Raw genomic sequence first — 20277 nt, forward strand, 5'->3', positions numbered from 1 at the left:
TTTCTGCTTCGTTGGTTTTATTTTCATTTGTCACCACCACTGTATGCACTGGTCAGTAAATAACCTTGCCAGATCTGGGCCTGAACTTGGCTTTGGCTCTGGTGTTGATGACTCTCTTTAGGAGAACAGAATCAGGATTTTGCCAGCAGATCCTTCCTCAGCACTGGTTCAGGTTCCTGGGCCTGCTAACTTCCAACATAAGAGTTTCTCCAGCTCTGTACTTGTTCTTCTGAGAAGCACCTTGAAGGTCATTAAGTAAAAATGATTGTGGTTGAAATTTATACCACCTTGACCTTAAAAACTCTGGAGGATGCATAGATTGGGATCATTGTTGCCAGTTTAGGATTGAATACCTAAACTCATATATCTCAATCCAATGGCAGCAGCAGTGGGAACTGAGTTTGGGACCTCTGGGGTTCCCTGATGCTCTGTGATCCGTAGGGCCAGCCCCTCCCAGCTGACTAGACTAAGTTAGAAATGCTTGCCCAGATCAGAGCTCCTGTTGCAAAGACCATCTTGTTTGATGGCCTGATTTCTAGATGACCTTGTGGTCCTCCTAACACCTTCTAATCTTTGCAAAATGAAACTTGCTGAGAAATCTTTTAGTGAGACTCATTAAGGTTCAGCATTCCTGGAATTCAGTCATGGAAAGTACACTTTACAAACATGTTTAATAACACTAATGATTATGGTTTATAAAGACTTATTTTCTTGAGATTTGTACCTGTTTTTTAAGACTTATAGGAACAGGGAACATAATTTTATATTTATTGTGATGTCAGAGTAGCAAAATTGAGGGCTCCAAATAATTTTTACATAGTCAATATATGTTCCTATTTTAAGGATGGAGCATTCAGTTAAAGTTCATTCGGCTGGAGCCAGGCATGGTGGTACATGCCTGCAATCCTCTGCTCCTCCTTGGGAGGCAGAGGCAGGAGGATCTTGACTCTAGTCTAGTCTTGACTATATAGCAAGACCCTGTCTCCAAAGACAAACAAAAAATTTACCCAATTGTTATTTGTTAAATGGAATACTCTAAATGGAATTCTCTCTCCTACCCTATGGTCACTGTGCCTTATTCATTTAATCATCATTTTTCTTTTGAGGCCATTTCTTATAACATCTTTAGTATAATTATTTATTTACAATTGTGGGGTTTTCTTCTGTACCCTCTTTACATACAACATAAACATGGGGAGGCTTTAATTTCTAAATAAAATCAATAACAAATTTCTAAATAAACTCAATAACAAAGGAGCCAAATTAAAAATATTCTGGCCTCTGGATGCTGATGCCCAGGGCACGAAGTCAGTCATTCCCTGGCATGGTTAGCTAGTGAGAGGGTGTAGTTAATGAAAGGGTCGGATTAATGGGATTTCCCAGCTACAGTACAGAGCTGCCTCCTATATGTCCTGACCCGGGATGGCATCAACAGTTTTGATGGGGAATTTTGAGGGGAGTCACCACTCTGAAGACCTGGGGACTGGGAGTTAGGGTGGGAACAAGAGCTGTAAGAACCACAGACTGTACCTGCCCAGGTGAAAGCTGGTTTTCCTTGTGCAAACAGAACATGAAAGGGCCAGGGGCTCTCCTTCCTCCGTCAGATTTATTAAAGGGTGGATTGTCTTTAGATGAAGAGAACCGGGAAGGAAGCCAGGGAGAAAGTAGGATTTCTGAGGTGACAGGAGGAAGCTATGGTAAAGGCTGGTGAACAGGCAGATGTGACCCAGCCTTTCAGAAAGGAAAGCAGAGCTTTGTCCCAGGGCCGCAGGCAGCACAGTGCAGTGTTCTGGTGGAGGCAGCTGGGCATTTGGATGAGCTCCAGTGCCATCAGTGGGGTAGAGAGCTCATGGTCATGCTCTAGGAGGAGGGACAGGAGGGACAACAGAGGTCTCTGATGACCCCACCTCAGGAGCGGGAGGTGAGTGTGTGGCACCTGAGGCCCCCAGCAGGCTCCCTCCAGCTCCCACAGTCTTCTGTCATTGCCCCAGCTTGGTTTCCACCCACTTGCAGCTGTGTGCAATTCCAGGTCTCCCGAGTGACCTCTAAGTGGCCCAGCCCAGCCTCTCAGTCTGCAGGGCAAACTTGGGGCCTACTGGCCCTTCTGCCCCCAAAGACCTTGTTGTTGAGGCTCTCTTGTGCCCTAGACTGCTGATCGTGTGATAGAGATCCCTCTGTTGAGGATTTGTGTCCCTCATCTCACCGAGGACCAGAGAACAGATCACAAAACAAGCAGGGGACATCATTGTCATGAGACTCTGACCTGCCCAAGAATTTCCAGCACAATTTTGCGAGACCCAGATACAGTGAGAGGTAATACTTGTAACACTGAAAGGCAAAACAAAAAAATCACAAAAGTAGACCTAATGATCAGTAATGTCAGAGTAGTCACTGGGGAATCAGCCTTGGGATCTGAGGCAGCTCCATGTTCCCCTGTAAGGAATTTCTTCCATCTGTGACTCCCAACCAGCCTGGGAGGTGGAAGCGAACACCTTGGAATAGAGCATATGGTTGTGATGGGGATGAATTAATAAAAATCATGCTCGTCTGTATGAAATCAGTGAATTCTGTGAGGCTGGAAGAGGACTTTGTATGTGGATGAAGAGCAGAGGGACCAAGCTGATAGTCATTCTGCAGCCTACTGAGCTAGGCGAAGCTAAGGACCATATTTCCTGACACAGGTCACAGGCTGACCTGAGTGATGGGTCTTCAGCAGCACAGGTTAAGCCAGCTTTGACTGGTGAACCCTTGCCAAACCCCCCAGGTGCTTGTCTCTGGCAGGTGGGGGAAGCTTGAAGAGAGTGCTGCTCTCTAGGCCTACACCTGCCTCAACACAGAAGATGAGACAGGTCAGTGCTCCTGGATGCTGGGGGGAGTCATAGTAGACTTACGGTTAGGAAAGAAGCAATGCTTCCCTGGATTTTAGGGACTCAGACTAAGTAAATTCTTGTGGCCTGAAGAGAATATAAAGTTATGAATGTCACAATGTGATAATGGACGATACTAATGGAGTGCTTACAGGGTGCCAGGCTGAAAGTACTAAATGGGCTTCTTTTCATGAATTCAAAATGCAGTAGGTGTTTGTCAGATACATGAGTGCCTTTCAAATGAGTGCAGCCTTTAGGACTAGATCTTGAGGATTGGAAAGAATTCAGAAATACAAATAATCTTTGGAACAGCTGTATGAGGAAGACTTTACTATCTGGTTTATACTAGGCAAAGTAACGGCCCCCAAAGATGTCCACATCCTGTCCCCAGAGCTGTGAATGTTTGGTTATCCTGCAATGGGACATTAAGGTTGCTCATGACCTGACCTTTGGATAGGAGGTTATAGGCCTAATGCAATCAGTCACAAAGTCCTTCAAAGTAGAAACAGGAGGCAGGATTACCAGTGTCAGGTGACATGATACGAGACTTGTCTGCTGTTGGCTGGCTCTGAAGATGGAGGAAGGGCCGCAAGTCAAGGAATGTAGGTGGCTTTAAGCAGCTGCACAAGGCCAGGAAACCAGATCTCCCCTGAGCCTCCACATGGGAACCAGCTCTGCTAATGCCAGGAGACTCATGCTGGAGTTGTGACCTCCAAAATTATAATAAATTTGTGTTTTAAGCCAGTAACTTTGTGGTAGTTTGTTATCACTACCATAGGAAGTGATAGGGCTCATTACCGAGTCTACACAGCACATCTCTGGAAAGAGGGAGGTAGAAGTCCAATCCAGGTATTTGATTGCAAAGCTCTTTCTCTTACTCAAAGGGAACAGTGGGAGGTAAAAATTCATGCACCATACTACAGCAGGTCAGGGTGGAGTGTGAGAAAAATTTCTGTTGAATTCTGATTTTTCAAAATCATGAAGACTAGGAAAAGAATGCCTTAAGAAAACTGGTAAGAATTTGAAGGAGTGGAGAGGGCAGAAAGAACAAAATACTATTAAAAAGAAGAAAACATTGAGACCCTTGTACAAAGGGTCCCAACTGCATGGGAAGCAGTTTGGTAATTCCTCAAAAAGCTAAACACAGAATTACCTTATGAGCCAGCAAGTCATTTGAAAGGAAGGCTTCAGGGAGGTATTTGTACACCAGCGCAGCAGTATTCATGATAGCCCAAGGGCGGAAGCAACCCAAGAGTCCATCAAAAGGATGAGTAAACAAGGTGTGGTATATATGTGGGATGTTACTCAGACATGAGGAGGAAGGTTGGTTTGTGCTACGGTGCACATGAACCTTGAAAACACTGTGCTGAGTGAATGAATTAAGCCAGACGTAAAAGTTCAGATATGACACAACTCCCTCTATGTGAAATACCCAGAATAGGTAAGCCCTTAGATACAGGAAATAGGTTGAGATGACCAGGGGCTTGGGGGAGAGGCAGTTTCTGTTAAGAGGTACAGAGTTGCTGTTTGGGGTGATGAAGGAGCTTTGGAAGTAGTGGTGATGTTTGCACATGTGCATTTACTCAGTGACACTGAATTGTATACTATGGGCATGTTTAATGTTACATATTTTGCTAAAATAAAATAATTAAACACCGATGATACCCACACAGTTTTACAAACCATATTCAGAAGAGAAAGTTTGGGGTTAATGGTACAAGATCAGCTGAGGTCAGCTCTTTACCAAGCAGAACAGTAAAGTGTAGACTCAAAGCAGTGTTCTGGGTACACAGTAGTCAATCAATAAATGTTAAATAAAAGAATGGCAAGACCTTTCAAATGAGTATTAGTCTTTAGGACTGGATCCCAGAAATGGAAAGAATTTAGAAATGCAAATGATCTTTAAAACTCTATGGAGAATTAAAAAAAAAAGTTCTAAGCCTAATGCCAGGCAAATGCTGCCTTTAAAAAGTTTAAAGAAGAAAAAAAAAAAAGAGTCTTCAGTGGTAGCAGAGGGTAAGTTCTGGCCCAGCAAGCCTTGGGCTGGCGGTTTGCAGAGATTGGGAACAGATGGCTTGTGTGCATTTTAGAGAGTGTGGAGGTTGCTAGCAGTCCACATGAGTTCACTAAGGAGAAGTCATGTTAAATTAACTTCATTTCCTTACTGATGGAATAACTAGGTTAGCAAATTAGAGGACTGCTATAGACATTGCATTTCTTGATTTCAGCAAAATGTCAGGCTGTTCCTCATTACAGCAGCTCCCAGTGGATGGAATGAAGAGGGCTGGGTGGTTGTGGAGCCCAAGAACCCGGAGTGGCTGAAGTTTGTCAGCCACCCATTGTCAGCCGAGGGGGTTGGAGTAGTAAAAGAGCATGCTCTCTGCTGGGTTCTCTGGAGACAAAGGCCCCGCACCCCATTGTTAGCACATGGAAGACCAGAGCAGGGAGAGGAGGAGAGACAATGTGCTACAGATGACAACTGAGATGCAGTTGCTTTACCAGCTAGAACTGCTGGGCCCGGTTCACTGAGATTAAATTTACCAGGGATAGATGTAATTTAGTTAGATGATCAATTCCAGTATAGAAGAGACACTTTTCAGAAGTTCCTATGAAAATTACCTGGGCATTCAGATGGGCAGGGGATGTTCCACCTAGGCTAACAATTTGAGGTAAATACAGTGCACGCTAACTGGCTTGTCCTAATGGGAGCACATGGCTTTTACACCCAGCCAGGTTTGTGCCCATCTGTTAGAACACTGGATTTGTATTGGGATGGCTCTGTGGCCAGGAGTCACGTACATCCAGATAGGAGGTGTGATTGCAGGGTGCCAGTTTTCTTTTCTTTCTTAGTCTTTAGCTTATTACCCTCCTTCACACCATTCTTTCACATTTGCTTAAGCCATTTTTTCCTAGCCCTAGGCCTTTTAGCTAATGAGTTTTAAAAATGAGAACTCAACACAGACTTTTCTCACATTCAGTGTGACATGCTGTGTTACAGTGTGTGGATTTTGGGGAAGGGGGTGGGTTGGAGAGGATAAGAGACGGTCGAGGGGGGGTAAAGGTGATCAAAGTATGATTTACATATACGTGAAATGTCTCAATGAAACCTTTTATTTTGTACAATTAATACATAGTAATAATTTTTTTTTTGAAAGGCTAGGAACCAGTGGCTCATGCCCGTAATCTAACTACTTGGGAGGCTGAGATCCAGAAGGTGGCCATTCAAGGCCAGCCCAGGCAAAAAGTTTGCAAAACCTCATCTCAATAGTAAAAAGCTGGGTGTAGTGGCATATGCCTGCTACCACATACAGCAGGAATGTGAAACAGGAGGATGGCAGTCCAGGCTGGCCTGGGCAAAAAGTGAGACTTCCCATCTCCAAAATAACCAGAACAAAAAGGACTGGAGGTATGGCTCCAGCAGTAAAGTGTCTGCCTTGCAAGCATGAAGCCCTGAACCCAAACTCCAGTACCAGCCTCCCCTGCCCCAAATGTTTAAAAAACAGAATGAGCTTTGCAGTTGGGTGCCTGGACTAGAAATCCCCCCTCCCTCTATCTAGCTAGCAGTTTGTTGACTACATGGAATGCAGTGATATGCACATACAGTCTGTTCAACACATGCTACTGACACCTGCTTGGTGGGACTGTGCGGAAGTTATCAGTGAATAAAACAGAAAAGGTCCTGCTTCAAGGAGTTAGAGACTGGTTGGGGAGGCAGATGTAAATGATGACATGTAGCAGAGGGGATGGAATAGATGTGCTGTGGGGGAAGAGTGAAGTAACTGAAGAGGTGGGGGGGCATGAAAGGCATGCTCGTAGGCCTGTGGGGAGACCTTGCAATGAGGTATGAAGGAGATGAGGGAGCCAGCTATGTGGCTGTCCTGCTGGGAAGAGCACTCAGAGTGGGTGGCACAGAAATTGCAGAGGCCAGAGTGTAGAGAGTGTGTTTGAGAAGCTATAGGAGGGCCCGTGGTACAGCAGAGCGAGCAAGAATGCAGGTGGAGGAGATGGGTCCTGAGAAGTCAGGGGATGCACGCTCATGTAGCAGGCAAGATGGGAGCTGGGGAGGGTGCTGAGCAGAGGATGGTATGACCTGGCTTGTCTTTGAACTTGATCACGCTGCCTGACCCAAAGTCAAGGACAAGCACTGCAGGTCACTTTGGGTAACCTTATCTTTCTCATAGAAAATTAAAGACGTGAGTGTGTTGTCTCCTTAAAGTGAGTTCATTTTGACATGAAGTTCAAAAGCAACTTGAGGTCTTTAAAAAAACGTTCACTAATGTATGTGCCAGCCCCTTGTGGAGGAAGAGGAGTGACCAGCGGCCCCACACCACAGCATCTGGAATGGACCTGAACATCTGGGGCGAGGGTGGTGAACAAGATGAGCTGCCCGCCACCATTAGCTCCAGTCTGCATCTCCACCGAGAGTCCTTGCATGTGCTGAGAAGAGGTTAAACAAATGTGAAGACAGAGGTCAGGCCTTGCGAGGAGATGCATGCTGGAAGACAACAGATGTTTACAGAGCCTCACGTGAGCAAGGCCAGCTGGTGCCCCTGAGAGCTCATTGCCTGACAGGTAGGACCGAACCATCAATATGGCAGTCAGAGATGCTCAGCAAGAAGACTGAGGACAGCCAGTGACTTTCGTGACATTTGTGTCCCTCCTGGTACTTGCTGTTCTCAAGACTCATACACCTGTTTTTGAGAGCAACAGGAGGCGAGAGCCATAAGCTGGCTGGCTTTGAATATCTGCATGGCACATGATGATGGCTGCCATGTGCCCTAGATGTGCCACCTCCTGGCCTGCTTCAAGAATCATTTCATGGTGAACAGGTAGAGAAATGCTCTCAGCAGTAAGTGGACTGAGCTACTGAGCTGTTATGTCCTTTGGGAAGAATTTTCAAAATGATTTAAAAGGATCCAAGATGGGATTGGATAAAGAATAGGGCTGGTGTGTTTCTTTTTAAAGTGAACGTGGTTAGAAAACCTTAAAAAAAAAAAAAAAAGACAAACTGATGGAGTGGCTCAAGTGGTAAGAGTGCCTGCCTAGCAAGCATGAGATCCTGAGTTCATAAGTTCAAACCCCAGTGCTGCCAAAAAAAAAAAAAGACATAGATTTGAGCATTTTTATCTTTAAGATGACAGAAGAACAGGAACTGAAATCACATTGTAGCCCTCTTTGTACCAAAAATTTTTGGAGAAAAAGGGGTACATGTTGTTTGTGATCTCATCACTACTGCTCTGTCAGCCTAATTCAGTTTGAAAAATGATTTGGAGGGGGCTGAAGCATAGGTCAAGTAGTAAAATGCTTGCCAGGCCCTGAGTTCAAATCCCAGTGCTGCCAAAAAAAAATAAATAGAAGAGTGGCACATTAAAAAAAAAAAATACACATGGACTGGCCACATTGAAAGAAGTTCAGAGGAATTGCTATCTCCCTGAAATGAGTCCATCTTGTGCGATAGATGGGATGCAGCTTCTGGGAGGCACCATACAATATCGGCCCTTGCTGAGCAAGCATACTTTACCCTTCTTGGAGCTTTTGGTTTTTGAGAGGAGACTAGATCCCGCCAGCACCCCAGCAGGAGGAGGCAGGCATTTTCATCCTTGTCAATGATTACCACCAATTTCTACCCAAAGCTCAGGTCAGGGGGACAGTGATTGGACAGCCTGAAGGAATCTCCAGTACTGCCCATGCCCACGAGCCTCACTGCCCCATTGTGTCTCCTTTGCCTTACTTGTCTTTGCTAATGAGTGGAGGGAACCAGCAAGGGCTGGGCATGACAGTGGTCACTCAGCACTAAGAATTCAGGTACTATGGGGTCCCAGCTTGCCTGGCCACTGGGTCAGCACCACACACTCCAGGCTTTATCTCTTCACAAAACATAAGCGTAAGCAGGCATGGTGGTGCATGGAATCCTAGCCCTCTGGAGGTTTGAAGCAGGAGAATGGGGAGTCTGCAAGACTCTGTCTCCAAAAAAAATCAGAGGTAGGTTAAGCACAGTGATGCAGACCTCCAATCCCAGCTATTTGGGAAGCTGAGGCATGGGAAGTTCATAGCCAGCCTAGGCAACATAGCAAGACCGCATTCCAAAACAGATAGAAACCAGCCTATCTATAAAAAGCATGGAAATGATGCCGGCTCTTTCTGTGGCTTTTGTGTGTGTATAGGTCTTCACTGCTGAAAAGTTTATGGCCTGCAAATTCTTGTTACTCAGCCAGAGTGACTTACAACACATATGACAAGTTGCGGAGGAAAGTTTTCAGGGCTGAAAACCAGTTCCAATTGGACAGAATCTTCCCTTGGTGGATTGTTTTTGAGACAGGATCTTGCTATGTCGTCCAGGTTAGCCTGCAACTTGCTGTGTAGCCCAGGCTAGCCTCAAACTTAAGATCCCATTGCTTCAGCCTCCCAAGTGCTAGAAGTACTAGGGGGAGGAGACCAGTCCTTGGTCCCCCACCAGTGGTGTGCAGTGCTCAGAGGAGAGAACATACTTACTTCTGCTGGATGGCTCAGAGCCAGGGCCATGCTTGATGTGACTGGCAGTGCTGTGTTGGAAGAGCAGGAGGAGGTTCTCGCCAGGGGACTTCCTAACTTCTGGACCCATTTTCCTCCTCCCTCCCTGCTCTGCGCTGAATTGTGCCCCACCCCCAAATTCATATGGTGATGCAGGCCTGTAATCCTAGCACTTGGGAGGCCCAGGGCAGGAAGATGGCAAGCTTGAAGCCAGCCTGAACTACATAGCAAGGTCAAGGTCAGCCTGAGCTATGAGCCCTTGTCTCAAAGTAAAATAAAATTAAATAAATAAATAAAATATTCCTAGTTGAAGCCCTAATCCCCACTACCTCAGAATGCAACCTTACATGGAAATGGAGCAATTGCAGGTGTAGCTGGTTAAGATAAGGCTACAGAGTGGGCACCTAATTCAATATGACTGTTGTCCTTTAAAAAAAAAAAATGTTCTGCTCTATGAAGGTGGTGCTACCACAAGCCAGGAACTACCAGATGCTGGAGAGAGCGCTGGGACTTCCCAGCCCTCAGACCTGGGAGACAGTAAATTCCTGGTGTTTAAGCCACTTTGTGGTGGTGTGATGGCAGCTCCAACAGACTGCACACACCCTTGTTCTTGCTGACTTTGTGAGCTTTGCTTCCATCCCTTCCTCCAAGTTCCTTCCTGCTCGGTCCCAGCCCCTCCTCAGTCCTCCACCATCCCTGAGAGAGCTCATCCATGCCTTGGCTTCAGTCACCCCTGGAGCTGGGACTCCGGGATGACTCCTGCATGCTTCTCCAGCCAATCTCACCAATCCCAGCATTCCTTTTACCCCGCCACCTGCCAGCCACGCTGAATTATTATAATGATTACTTGGCTAAGGGACAAGGTTAGCAAACACAGTCACACACACAGCTTTAACATTGTGCTTTAATTTAAGGCATGTTTATTTTAGTGATTGGTCATGGAGCAGTTCTGTTCAGAGTTCATGAGTGGCTTCAGCTTCTCTGCACGTCATCATCCCCACCTGTTGCTGGGATGTCCAAGTGGAGCTTCTTTAAAGAGACTCAGGAATCTAAGTGCCAAATCCTTTGGGACTTTTACTTCCTTCCCCTGATCTTTTATGGTTGAGTTATCTGTACTCATTTTCAACTGCAGTTTTTAAGCAACTTACCTGAATATTTTCCAAAGCCTTCAGTGATGTTTGCATAGAATAAACCAGGTTTTTTGTTCCATATTTCTCAAGTTTGTGCAGTCTTTAATGAACAAGTACAAATAGAAATAATGCTTACAGCTGAGAGAACATAACTGACTGTTAGTAAAAGTCCAGCACTATGGATGTGGTACAGAGCAGCCTCCAGGCTGGGGTTTATGCGTGCCAGGGGCGTTGGCCAGTACTCCAACTTTGGTGAGTCAGGCAAGTGGAGGTCATTGAAGAGCCTACCCTCTTTCTTCTCCCAGTCTCTACACATACCAGCATATCTGTACTTCCTCCAGGCAGTCCACCTGGCCTCCTTCAGGCTTGGGTAGATGTTCTTCCATGTGCTCAGTAGCGCCCTCTATTTCCCAACAACTGTGTAAATGTATCTTCCACCCAACACTAAGCTTTGCGGGGACAGAACTCTTGTCTACATCATTCATCATCCAATTCCCAACTCATAATGCCATGTTTGGCATAGAAGGAGAGCCCAGAAATTGTTGCAGATGGGAGGAGGGGCAGAAGGTCACACAGTGGGTTTCTCAGAACTCTCCTGCCTCCCCTTGGATGGTAAGATAAGCTGCACCTCCTCGCAGCACACACAAAGGCCTGTGCTGCAGTAGTGCCAATGTTAGCAGGAGTGGAAGTGGTGGCAGAGAAGGGGCTAGTAGCAATAGTCACGATAGGAAAACTAACCCCTCTGCCACCTGGAATTTGGGAGCTATTTAGCATGGACCTTCAGATGCCTGAAGCACTTCCTGTGTGCCCGCCCTCTGCCTTACTCCCTTACTCATGACACCCTTGCAACTTCACACACCCTCACGTGGGCCCATCCTTCCGGAATCTGCTCTCCCTCTTGTCACCTGCTGGAATCCCACTCCTTCTCCATGGCTGGACCCATGTACCAAGTACTTGTCCCAGACCAGCCCTACCATTGCTGGGGCTCCTATTCTAGTGCGCTCTTCTCTGCAGAGCGCCTTCCCTCTTCCCAGCTCCCTGTCCTAGAACACGGTCTCTGGCCCACTCCTGGATGGAAGAGAACAGATTGCTTTGTGAAGAATGTTCTTGGAAGCTCTGCAAACCTCGGCTTTGCCCTTGTACCCAGAGGAGGCACATCCAACAGTGAGGGGGGTATTTCATAAGGAGGGAACATACCCCCCGCCCCATAGCTAACGAGTGTTAAATAGGGTGACAAGAACATTTTCTTGTTGCTTCTGTTTTCGATCAACCCTCATTGCGTAATTGCCAGCCTTTCAGGCAAGAGAGAAGGGGGTCAAGGCCCCCTTCTGCCAGTTTTTAGTAAAGCATTGTGAGAGAAGGAAAGAGCGCAAGTGGGAAGGGAGCAGGTTTTCTGGATTCTGTACTATTTGTTTGTTTTCTGGCGTATCTTCTCCGGGTGCAGTGAACATAGTGTGGGTGCACGGAGGATCTACTCAGCAGGTGATGTGTTGGAATGCCAGCTGTATTTGTTTTCCAGGGCTAAGTACGTGAGCTAGGTGTTTAAAACAAGACAAGGGATTCCTCCTGAGTTCTGGAGCTTTGAAGAACATGGCCATGCTCCCGAAAGGCCCTGGGGGAGAGTCACCCCTTTCCTCCTTCAGCCTTAGGGGTTGTTGAAGCCCTGGCATGCTTGTGGCATTGCTCCAGTGTCTGACATCACATGGCTTTCTTCCCTGGGTGTCTTGGTGTCTCCAGATCGCTTGTCTTCATATAAAGACACCACTCACTGGATTAAGTCACCCTCACCTAGAATCCCTTCATCCTAACATGATTGCATCTGCAAAAACCCTATTCCCAAATAAGACCACTTCACAGGCTGGTAGTTCAAGGTATCTCTTTGGGGGACACAGTTCATGCCACACCACCACCATTTTTAACTTTGTTTTTTTTTTTTTTTCTTGCTTCCTGAGAGGTAGGGAATAGGTTTGGGAAATGTGTTTTTGCACCTATTCCCAGTACCTGATGGGGACCTCAGAGCCCTGTTTGGGCATCTCTGTATTCACCCCCACTGTTGCAGATGGGTTTTCTTTACCCCATAAAGCCTGTTGCTCATTTTTAATGTCCTTAAGAGAATATTTCTGATATCATGGAACTTCCCACCTGGATGAGGTCAAATGTTCTCCTGGCCAGTAGACTCCCCAGGGTCCTAGAAACTGAGCAAGAAGACTGCTTTTGCCAAAAGAACGCTTGAGGATCGTGCATCATGTTAGACGTTCCCTGGTTAAATCACTCGTCCTGGGCTGGGGCGGGACAGAAAGCAGACTCGATGAAGGTAACCCACGGTGATCTACCAACTATGGGGTGCTTGTGTGTCTCCTGGCTGCCCAGAACATTCCAGTTTCTCCTGAGCAAAGTGTGGCTTGTAGAAGCTTTGATGTCTTAAGATCCCACTACCAGACGCACTTTCCTAAGAGCACGGAAATGGAGCTCTGTGAAGAAGCAAGTTAGCCATGATCCAGCTGCAGGGCACACTCGCTCGGTGCTTCCTGGAAGTTTTGGAAAACATTGCGTATCCAGCCCATGTGGGCGGCAGCCCTGTGTGGAGCCTTGCCCTTTGCTGGTTCCCCACCCTGCTCCCAGCAGATGTTACTGTGGAGCTGTGACCTTTCATTCCTTAAAGACCCATTGCCCTGGAGTTAATTCCTGTTTTTGAAGTCATAATCTCTTCTGTAATGCTTTCTGACTATCTTGAATTCAAACGAAGTGTTATATGTCACAGATGGGGAAAATTATGTGGGCTTCTCGTGTGCCATTTAGACATAAAAGAGAGTCGCTGTGGTGGTTGGCGGCAATGACACGGATGTGGTCAGTTCCTGAAGCCCATGGGAAATGGACTTTGGTCATCTTATGTCATTCTTCATTGCCCACATTCAATTTAATTCTCAGAAACAACAAACAAATTTGATTCTTCTTCTTGGGCATCTCCATCAGGATGCACTTTCCCCAGTGCCAAGCAAAGCTGCAAATTCCCAGGAACCTTTTAAGTTCTAAACATCATGGTGGGTCACATAGGACCTGTTGTGAGAATCGCGCTGCTCACAGCTGCTAGCGTAGGAAGCTGAGAAGTCCACACTTGCTGCTTGTTGGTACTTGCCTGCTCTGGCTAAGGCCTCCTAGATGCCAAAACTACTTCTGGGAACACCTAAGATATTTTCCCAGGAGCCCTGTTGGTGATCCTGTCATGGAGCTACCGCGTGGGTCTCTGCTGTGGCTTCCTCCTGCAGGCCCTGCAGAGAGCAGGAGTCCATACAGTGATTGGACCCACGGACGTAGAAGAACCCAAAGATACAGTGCTGCTTTTTTGCTTCCCTCTCCAGCTGCTTAAGACTTTGGCTTGCCAACCAGAGAAGAACCACTCAGTGGAATTGTTGGGATACAGTCCATGTTTACAGTTGCTAAACTTGGCCAGTTTAGTAGAATAACATGTTTTTTGTGAACAAGATCCACAGAGTCAGCCTCTCCCAGACCTAACGGTGAGGACCACCCAGAGCGAACGCTCATCTCTTAGAATAATACAGCCTATTTACTGACAGGCGCCTTGTGGTTGAAACGCTGGAAGAAGACTTGGATTGCATTTGGCATTGATACTCTCTCATTTTCTCATTCTATTAAAAATGTCCAAACAAGTTTGGTGTGTGGGAAGGAAGGACACATTAGCACTGAGTAATGAGAAAATTAGTAACGCTAAGCCAGTCAAGTGTGTTCTGCACACTCCTCCATTCTCTGGTGCAGGGGACGTCAGTGTTGAGTGATAGGAGGAGTGAATAATTCCAGGCTTTCCTCCTGGGTGAATGGTGAGGAGTGGCTCTGGGTGCATGAAAAACCTCTGTCCTTCATCTAGAAAGAGCTGAGCAGGGTGGGAGTGTGGTGCCTTCATGGCTCTGATGGTGCTATTGTGATCCTTCACCCTCAGGGCGACCTACAGGCCAGGCTGGCAGGCCACCCTGAAATACCTGGGTGAAGGCAGACTTGTTGTTCAAGGAGCCCATGGTGCCCAGCAAAGCCTCCCAGGTGCAGACCTGAGAGTGAGGGAGAGCGGTGGGGAATGGCTCGAGTTCAATCCTTGGTCTACCACCTGCTGCTGTGTCACCTTTGGGACATTCCTTACTGGGTTCTGCCTCATCGGCTAAAGCATTTAGAGCCTGGCATATAATAGATACATTATAAGAGTCAGCCATTATTATGCCAGCTTAAGTAAATTTACACGGCTACTGCTACATTGGAAGCTCTGTTGCTGGGCTCCATGTGTGAGAACCCAAGGAAGGTGGCTGGTGTTCAGCAGGTTCGGTCATGATTTATTGGACCCTCAGTCCAGGATGTAACACTTCTGTCTTGCTGCATTGAGCAGGGCTGAGGTCTGTGATACCTGAAGAGAAGCCTCTCTCTTCAGCAACATATCTGTGTGTTGTGTCACTGTAGACAGGCCACCTGTATGGTCCTTCCGCAGTCCACAGCACAGCCTTTCACACTTAGCAACCTGGAGATTTAGTCCAGAGGTCTGGAGAAGTTCTGAGCCCAAAACCATGCAGCTGAAACTTAACCCAAGAAGCTGGTACCCAGTGAAGACAATTCCCATTGATTGAGGTATATGCTGTTCGATAGGGTCTGTTCCAACTCTTGCAATATCCCAATAAAATAGTGCCTAGTTTTAATCCATTTTTTAAATGAGGAAACTGAGGCTCAGCAGAGGTAGTAAACTACCTGAGATCAAGTAAAGGTGACAGCTAGTATTATGAACTAGGACCATGGCCTTTGTCACATTATCCACTATAGGTAGGAACCACTGTGTGGTTAACAGACAGCTGCAGCCCTGCTCCTACCCCATTGCTGGATCCTCACACACTGCTCTGAAGCCAGTCTGCATTTCAGGGGCATAATGGTCGTTTTTGGAGGAGTTGCAATGTACTAAACTCTTGGACTTGAGGTCTAGAAGAGGAGGCTGGCAAGTGACTAGCAGCACTGACCACACCAGTGCTAGAAGCGTGAACAGTGGAGGCAGGACCAAAGAGAGACCAAGTAACTCAGTGAAGGGGGAGGAGATGCTCCTTGGAGGGGTACTTCTGAACTAGGTTTTGAAGAATCAATAGGAGTTTACCAAGCATTCCAAAGTGGGGCATCACAAGCAAAAGAAATAGCATGCAAAGGACACATATATAAAACAGCAGGACTTTGTAAAGGTAAGTTTCTGCAGGTGCATTAGCACGGGTGCATGGGAAGGTGCACGGGGTAATGCCATCCCACTGAAACTGGAGAGATGGAATGGGGGTGGCGGGACTGGTTTGCTATGCCAAGGAACCAATCTTTATCCCAGACTTGTGGGCAGTTTAATACCAGAGTTTTAAAACAAGGTTAAAATCCCCAGTCCTTGATGCATTCAGCAGTGCTGTTCTCCCTGCTTTTAATATTGTGCTATTGAAGAAAAAGATTGCAAAAGTAAATAAGCTATGTAGCTGATGTGTATTGACCCTGTGCTAAAAAGAATTTCATCTCTTCCACTCATTTCTCCATTTTTTTCATCATCAATTCCCTTTGGCAAAAGTTATTCTCAGATGCCAGGATCAGTACTTTTGAGAGTTTTTGTTTTTGTTTTTAATGGTTTTTTTAAAGTGGCTTTTGATTGCATAAGAGCATGGTGTAGAACAGTTTCCAGTAGATTCTTTTTAGCAGGAATGGAGGCTAGACTGATTATGTAATTGTTCCCTCAATCTATTCTCAGAACCTAGCATGTTGCCAGAATTAAAAAAAAAAAAAAAACAACCTAATGCTTGTAGCAGCATCTGAGTGTCTTTCCTGCTCACTGTGTCTGGCACGATGGCTCTCGCCTTGTTTACTGCAGGACAGCAATCAGTGGTTTAAATGTGGCGTGACTGTTCGCCCAGCACTGGCCACCCCAGACTCGGTGCTGTCCGCTCCGTCTTATATGCAGTCCGCAGTCAGCACCTCTCCCAGGAGAAAGGATTCCCAGGTCACTGGTGGTGCACGTGTTAATATTTGGGTGAGGAGAGGCGGCACGCTGAGGCTGCATTTTGCAAGGAGAGCAGAATGCCATCTGTCAGAGGAGGTGGCGGGAGTACGCAAATACTGCTGTGAATTCCCTGAATGCTTAATTGCTGTAGAACTTTTTTTTTTAATTTGAGTCTTTGCATTTAGTTTGTTTGTTGTTTGTTTTTTGTTTTTTTTTTTTACTTTTTAGAATAGTCCTTATCAGTGGCAGAAGATCCTTCTGTAGTATATTTTCCGTGCTGCCGTATCGCGACAGTACCCAAGCCGGGTATGTATACACATGCATGCTTTGTAGTTCTCTGGGTGAAAAGTTAAGACACTCTGTGCCTCACTTTTATGCTGTAAATTCAGTATTTGTGAATCGGACAGAAAGAAAAGCTATTCCACTTTCTTTTCAGCCAGAAAGCTTCTTTGTTATATGTGTGCGTGCATGTGTGTCCCTATCATCTTGCCTGTTCTTTCTAAATGTATGTTTTGTCAGCTTGTCCAATTCTATAAAGGAAGAGCAATATGGGACCCACCGTATCCCACAGGTCACACTGACTTTTGGAATAAAGGTAGGTCAGGAAAGGAATCGGCCAAACTCTGCAACTGTCCAACCTCCTTGTGTCTCAGGCTTGGGTTGGAAACTGAGCTGCAAGCTAGAGCTGCCACTGCAGAGCAAATATCACAGAAGTGGCACCAGCAACAGACATGTGTAATTAGCTACAGGCCAGAGAAACACTCCCCCTATGGATCAACAAGCCCATCTTTTGTCTCTGAGAAGAAAGTAAGTAACCAAGGCTCTGTCTTTGCAGGGTATCCCCATCCTCCTCACCATCCCTGTGGCCTCTGTCCATTTCCCCTTGTGTCTAGACTCTTGCCCTGTCCCCACTGACTGCATCTAGTGTCTGTGTCATCAGGGTGCTGCTAGTGTTTAGGGCAGCACAGTTCACTGCAGAGGATGTCAGGAGCATCATAGGTGTTGGCTGTGGCCTCTGCTCACTAAATGCTAGAACTTCCCTCTGGTCCTTGTGACCACCAGATACGGCAGAGCACAGCTCCTGATAAGGGCCTCCTGGCCTGTGGCGCTGATTCACCGTTCATCCATCTTGTACCATCTCCAGGAGCTCTATTCAGGTCTTCCTGCTGACCGCAACCTTCCCTCTCCCCTGTAGACGTGTCAGGCTTGTGGCCTATTCACCTCAACTTGGTTCTTAGCTGGACCCTGCACTGTTGGCTCCACCGGATACAAAGCTGATATTTATTCATGGAAGTCCCTGTTTAGCCATGTGCCTTACAGGGCACTGATAATCATTCTGTGTATCGAGCCTGCATTTTGTGCCAGTCCTTTTTATCATCCTCATACTGAGAGCCACCTTGCAAAGTAGGTGTTCTAGGAAAAGTCATGGCAAATCTTGCAGCTCAGAGGTTTAAGGACCAGCTGGGGTGGCCAGTGGGCTGACCTGAAGGATGTAGGCTGGCCAGCTTGTAGCAGCTCACAAGCCCCGGGCGGGACCTCTGGCCAGCTCATTTATCTACTTGCAGGTGGCAGTCCCCTGGCCCAGAGTGTCTGAGTATAAGCAGCCTATAAACACCTCCAGAGGGACTAGCATCAACAGCAGACAACTGTTTGGCACGACCTCTCCTGGCCAGGGCGTGGATGGGCTCTGCGAGTCTACCTCATTTTTCTGGGCTTCGGCACTAACCTTTCTGCTGGTGGCACTCTTTCCTTAGCTCCATCCCAGTCAGTCATTTGTTGAGTGCTTACCATGTGACCAGGTACTGGGGGGACAGGGACTGAAGGATGGCCTGGTCCCTGTCCTCCTGAACTTACAGTCTTGCACAGGAGACACGTAAAATAATACACACAAGTAGTTACAACTTTCAGTGGATGCCAGAGATATCCCAGCAGGTGACTTCTTTGTCTCCCGGGCTATTTCTTTAAGATAATTTTGCTTTTCCATGCTCTTACCTTTGAGGTATTCATGTTGGGTTTATTCTCAAAAGGTGATCTAATTTCCATATTTTGGTGCTTACCTTTATTTTTAGATAAGATTGTAAACAGTTGCAGTCTTGAGCATCAACTTTGGGCCAGAATGGGAATTTGATGATCAGCCTGGTCATAGATTTTTTGCAATGACAACCTTCCCCCCCGCCCCCCAGCAGACAGGCCAGACAAATTCCTTTTTTTTCTTTGTGGTACCAGGGCTTGAACTCAGGGCCTGCACCTTGAACCACTCCACCAGCCCTTTTTGTGTTAGGTATTTTTGAGATAGAGTCTTTGCAAACTACTTTCCCAGGCTGGCTTCAAACCATGATCCTCCTGAGTAGTTTGGATTATAGGTGTGAGCCACTGGTGCCTGGCAGACAAATTCTTTATTTTTGAAAATAAAGAATTTATTTGCATAAATAAATTCATAATTCATGGAGCATTTATGGTATCTGCCTCCCAGAGGGTCACAGGCTCCCAGGTATAGATGGGCACTAGGTTTGCAGCATGGTGCCTGGGATGCAGAGAAGTGGGCAGGGCCATTGGCCAAAGACCCTATATTTCAGACAGCAGAGGAGGCAGTGTGAAGAACTTGGGAGACTCTGAGATTTCAGTTGGGCTATGAACTTCCTCCTGCTCTTCTGTACAATGGGCAGACAAGGTGCTGCCTAACTTTGAAGCGTGAGAGATTTTCTGCAAAGCCAGTAAGAATGTCTAAACTGAGGTTATCCAGGAAGAGGCCATTCAGACTATCTCCGTTGTGAGTCCATGGGGTCCTCCACATTCTTAAACACCTTGTGGATGCTAGACTGCCATCAGCTCATGCTGGAAACCATATCTGTCCGTGTCCTACTGTGGGGAAGGCTCCACTTGTTGCAGGAAGACCTACCTCTTAGGTGTGTCAGTGGATTCTTTCTGTTGGCCCTGGACAGAGAAGCAAAATAAAGGTGTAGGATCATAGGTCATGACCTTTAACATATTAGACATGCACAGATTCAAATCCACCACTTCTGTAGTTTTATAGAAGAGGAAATCAAGATGCAGAAAGATGAATAATTCTATAACCCCACAGATTCTTCATCCTCCCTAACGGAAAAGAACGTGCCTGTGTATGCAGCGTATTCTACCTGAGCACCTAAGATACCGGGAGCACAATTCCAAATATTGTTTATTAGTATCAGGATTAAGAAGTGGTCTGCAGGGCTGAATCTTTGGCTCCAGTGTAGACCATCTTCCTAGCAAGTGTTCAAACCTCACAAACACACAAAACACACAAACACACAAAAAAGTGTTCTGCTTCTTTAACTTTTTAATGAACACATATCTTATTTAAAAATAGTTCATTTCTGGCCTGGAGGCTTGGCTCAGGTGATAGAGCACCTGCATAGCAAGTGCTGAAGCCCTGATTTCAAACCCCCTTACTGCAAAAAAAAAAATAATAATAATAATCTAAATAGCCCATTTCCTATAATTAAGATTTTTTTTTTACTGATTATTGGAGAACAACTATGTTCAAGTAATAAGGATATACTAGTAAAGATTAAAAATATGCTTATCAGTATATTAACAAATAATATCTAAACATTTCAAGCTGCTTTCGTTCATGTTCATGTTGGAGCACCCTTATTTCTTTTGTGCTATACACACGAACCAGGCCAATATGTGCCTGATCATTCCAGATTTGCACACAGTGAACAGGGTGATGCACAATTCCAGCTTCACCACAAGAAAGTCATAAAATCAGAAACTCAGA

At 46.2% G+C, this 20277-nt stretch overlaps 1 protein-coding gene across 3 annotated transcripts in view; it reads left to right on the forward strand.

The window, feature by feature from the left end:
• Cables1 (Cdk5 and Abl enzyme substrate 1) overlaps nucleotides 1-20277 on the forward strand; it is a 100978-nt gene that overhangs the window by 46507 nt on the left and 34194 nt on the right. For 2 of the 3 annotated variants that reach the window (XM_074070154.1, XM_074070152.1), the window contains exon 4: nucleotides 16743-16820. The exons of the other annotated variant lie outside the window; for it this stretch is intronic. In XM_074070154.1, coding sequence (XP_073926255.1) covers nucleotides 16743-16820 — 78 coding nt within the window. The remainder of the gene's footprint in view (nucleotides 1-16742; nucleotides 16821-20277) is intronic. 3 annotated transcript variants of the gene reach the window in all.

The sequence above is a fragment of the Castor canadensis genome, chromosome 4 (genome assembly GCF_047511655.1).
Source record: "Castor canadensis chromosome 4, mCasCan1.hap1v2, whole genome shotgun sequence".
NCBI classification, from domain to species: Eukaryota; Metazoa; Chordata; class Mammalia; order Rodentia; family Castoridae; genus Castor; species Castor canadensis.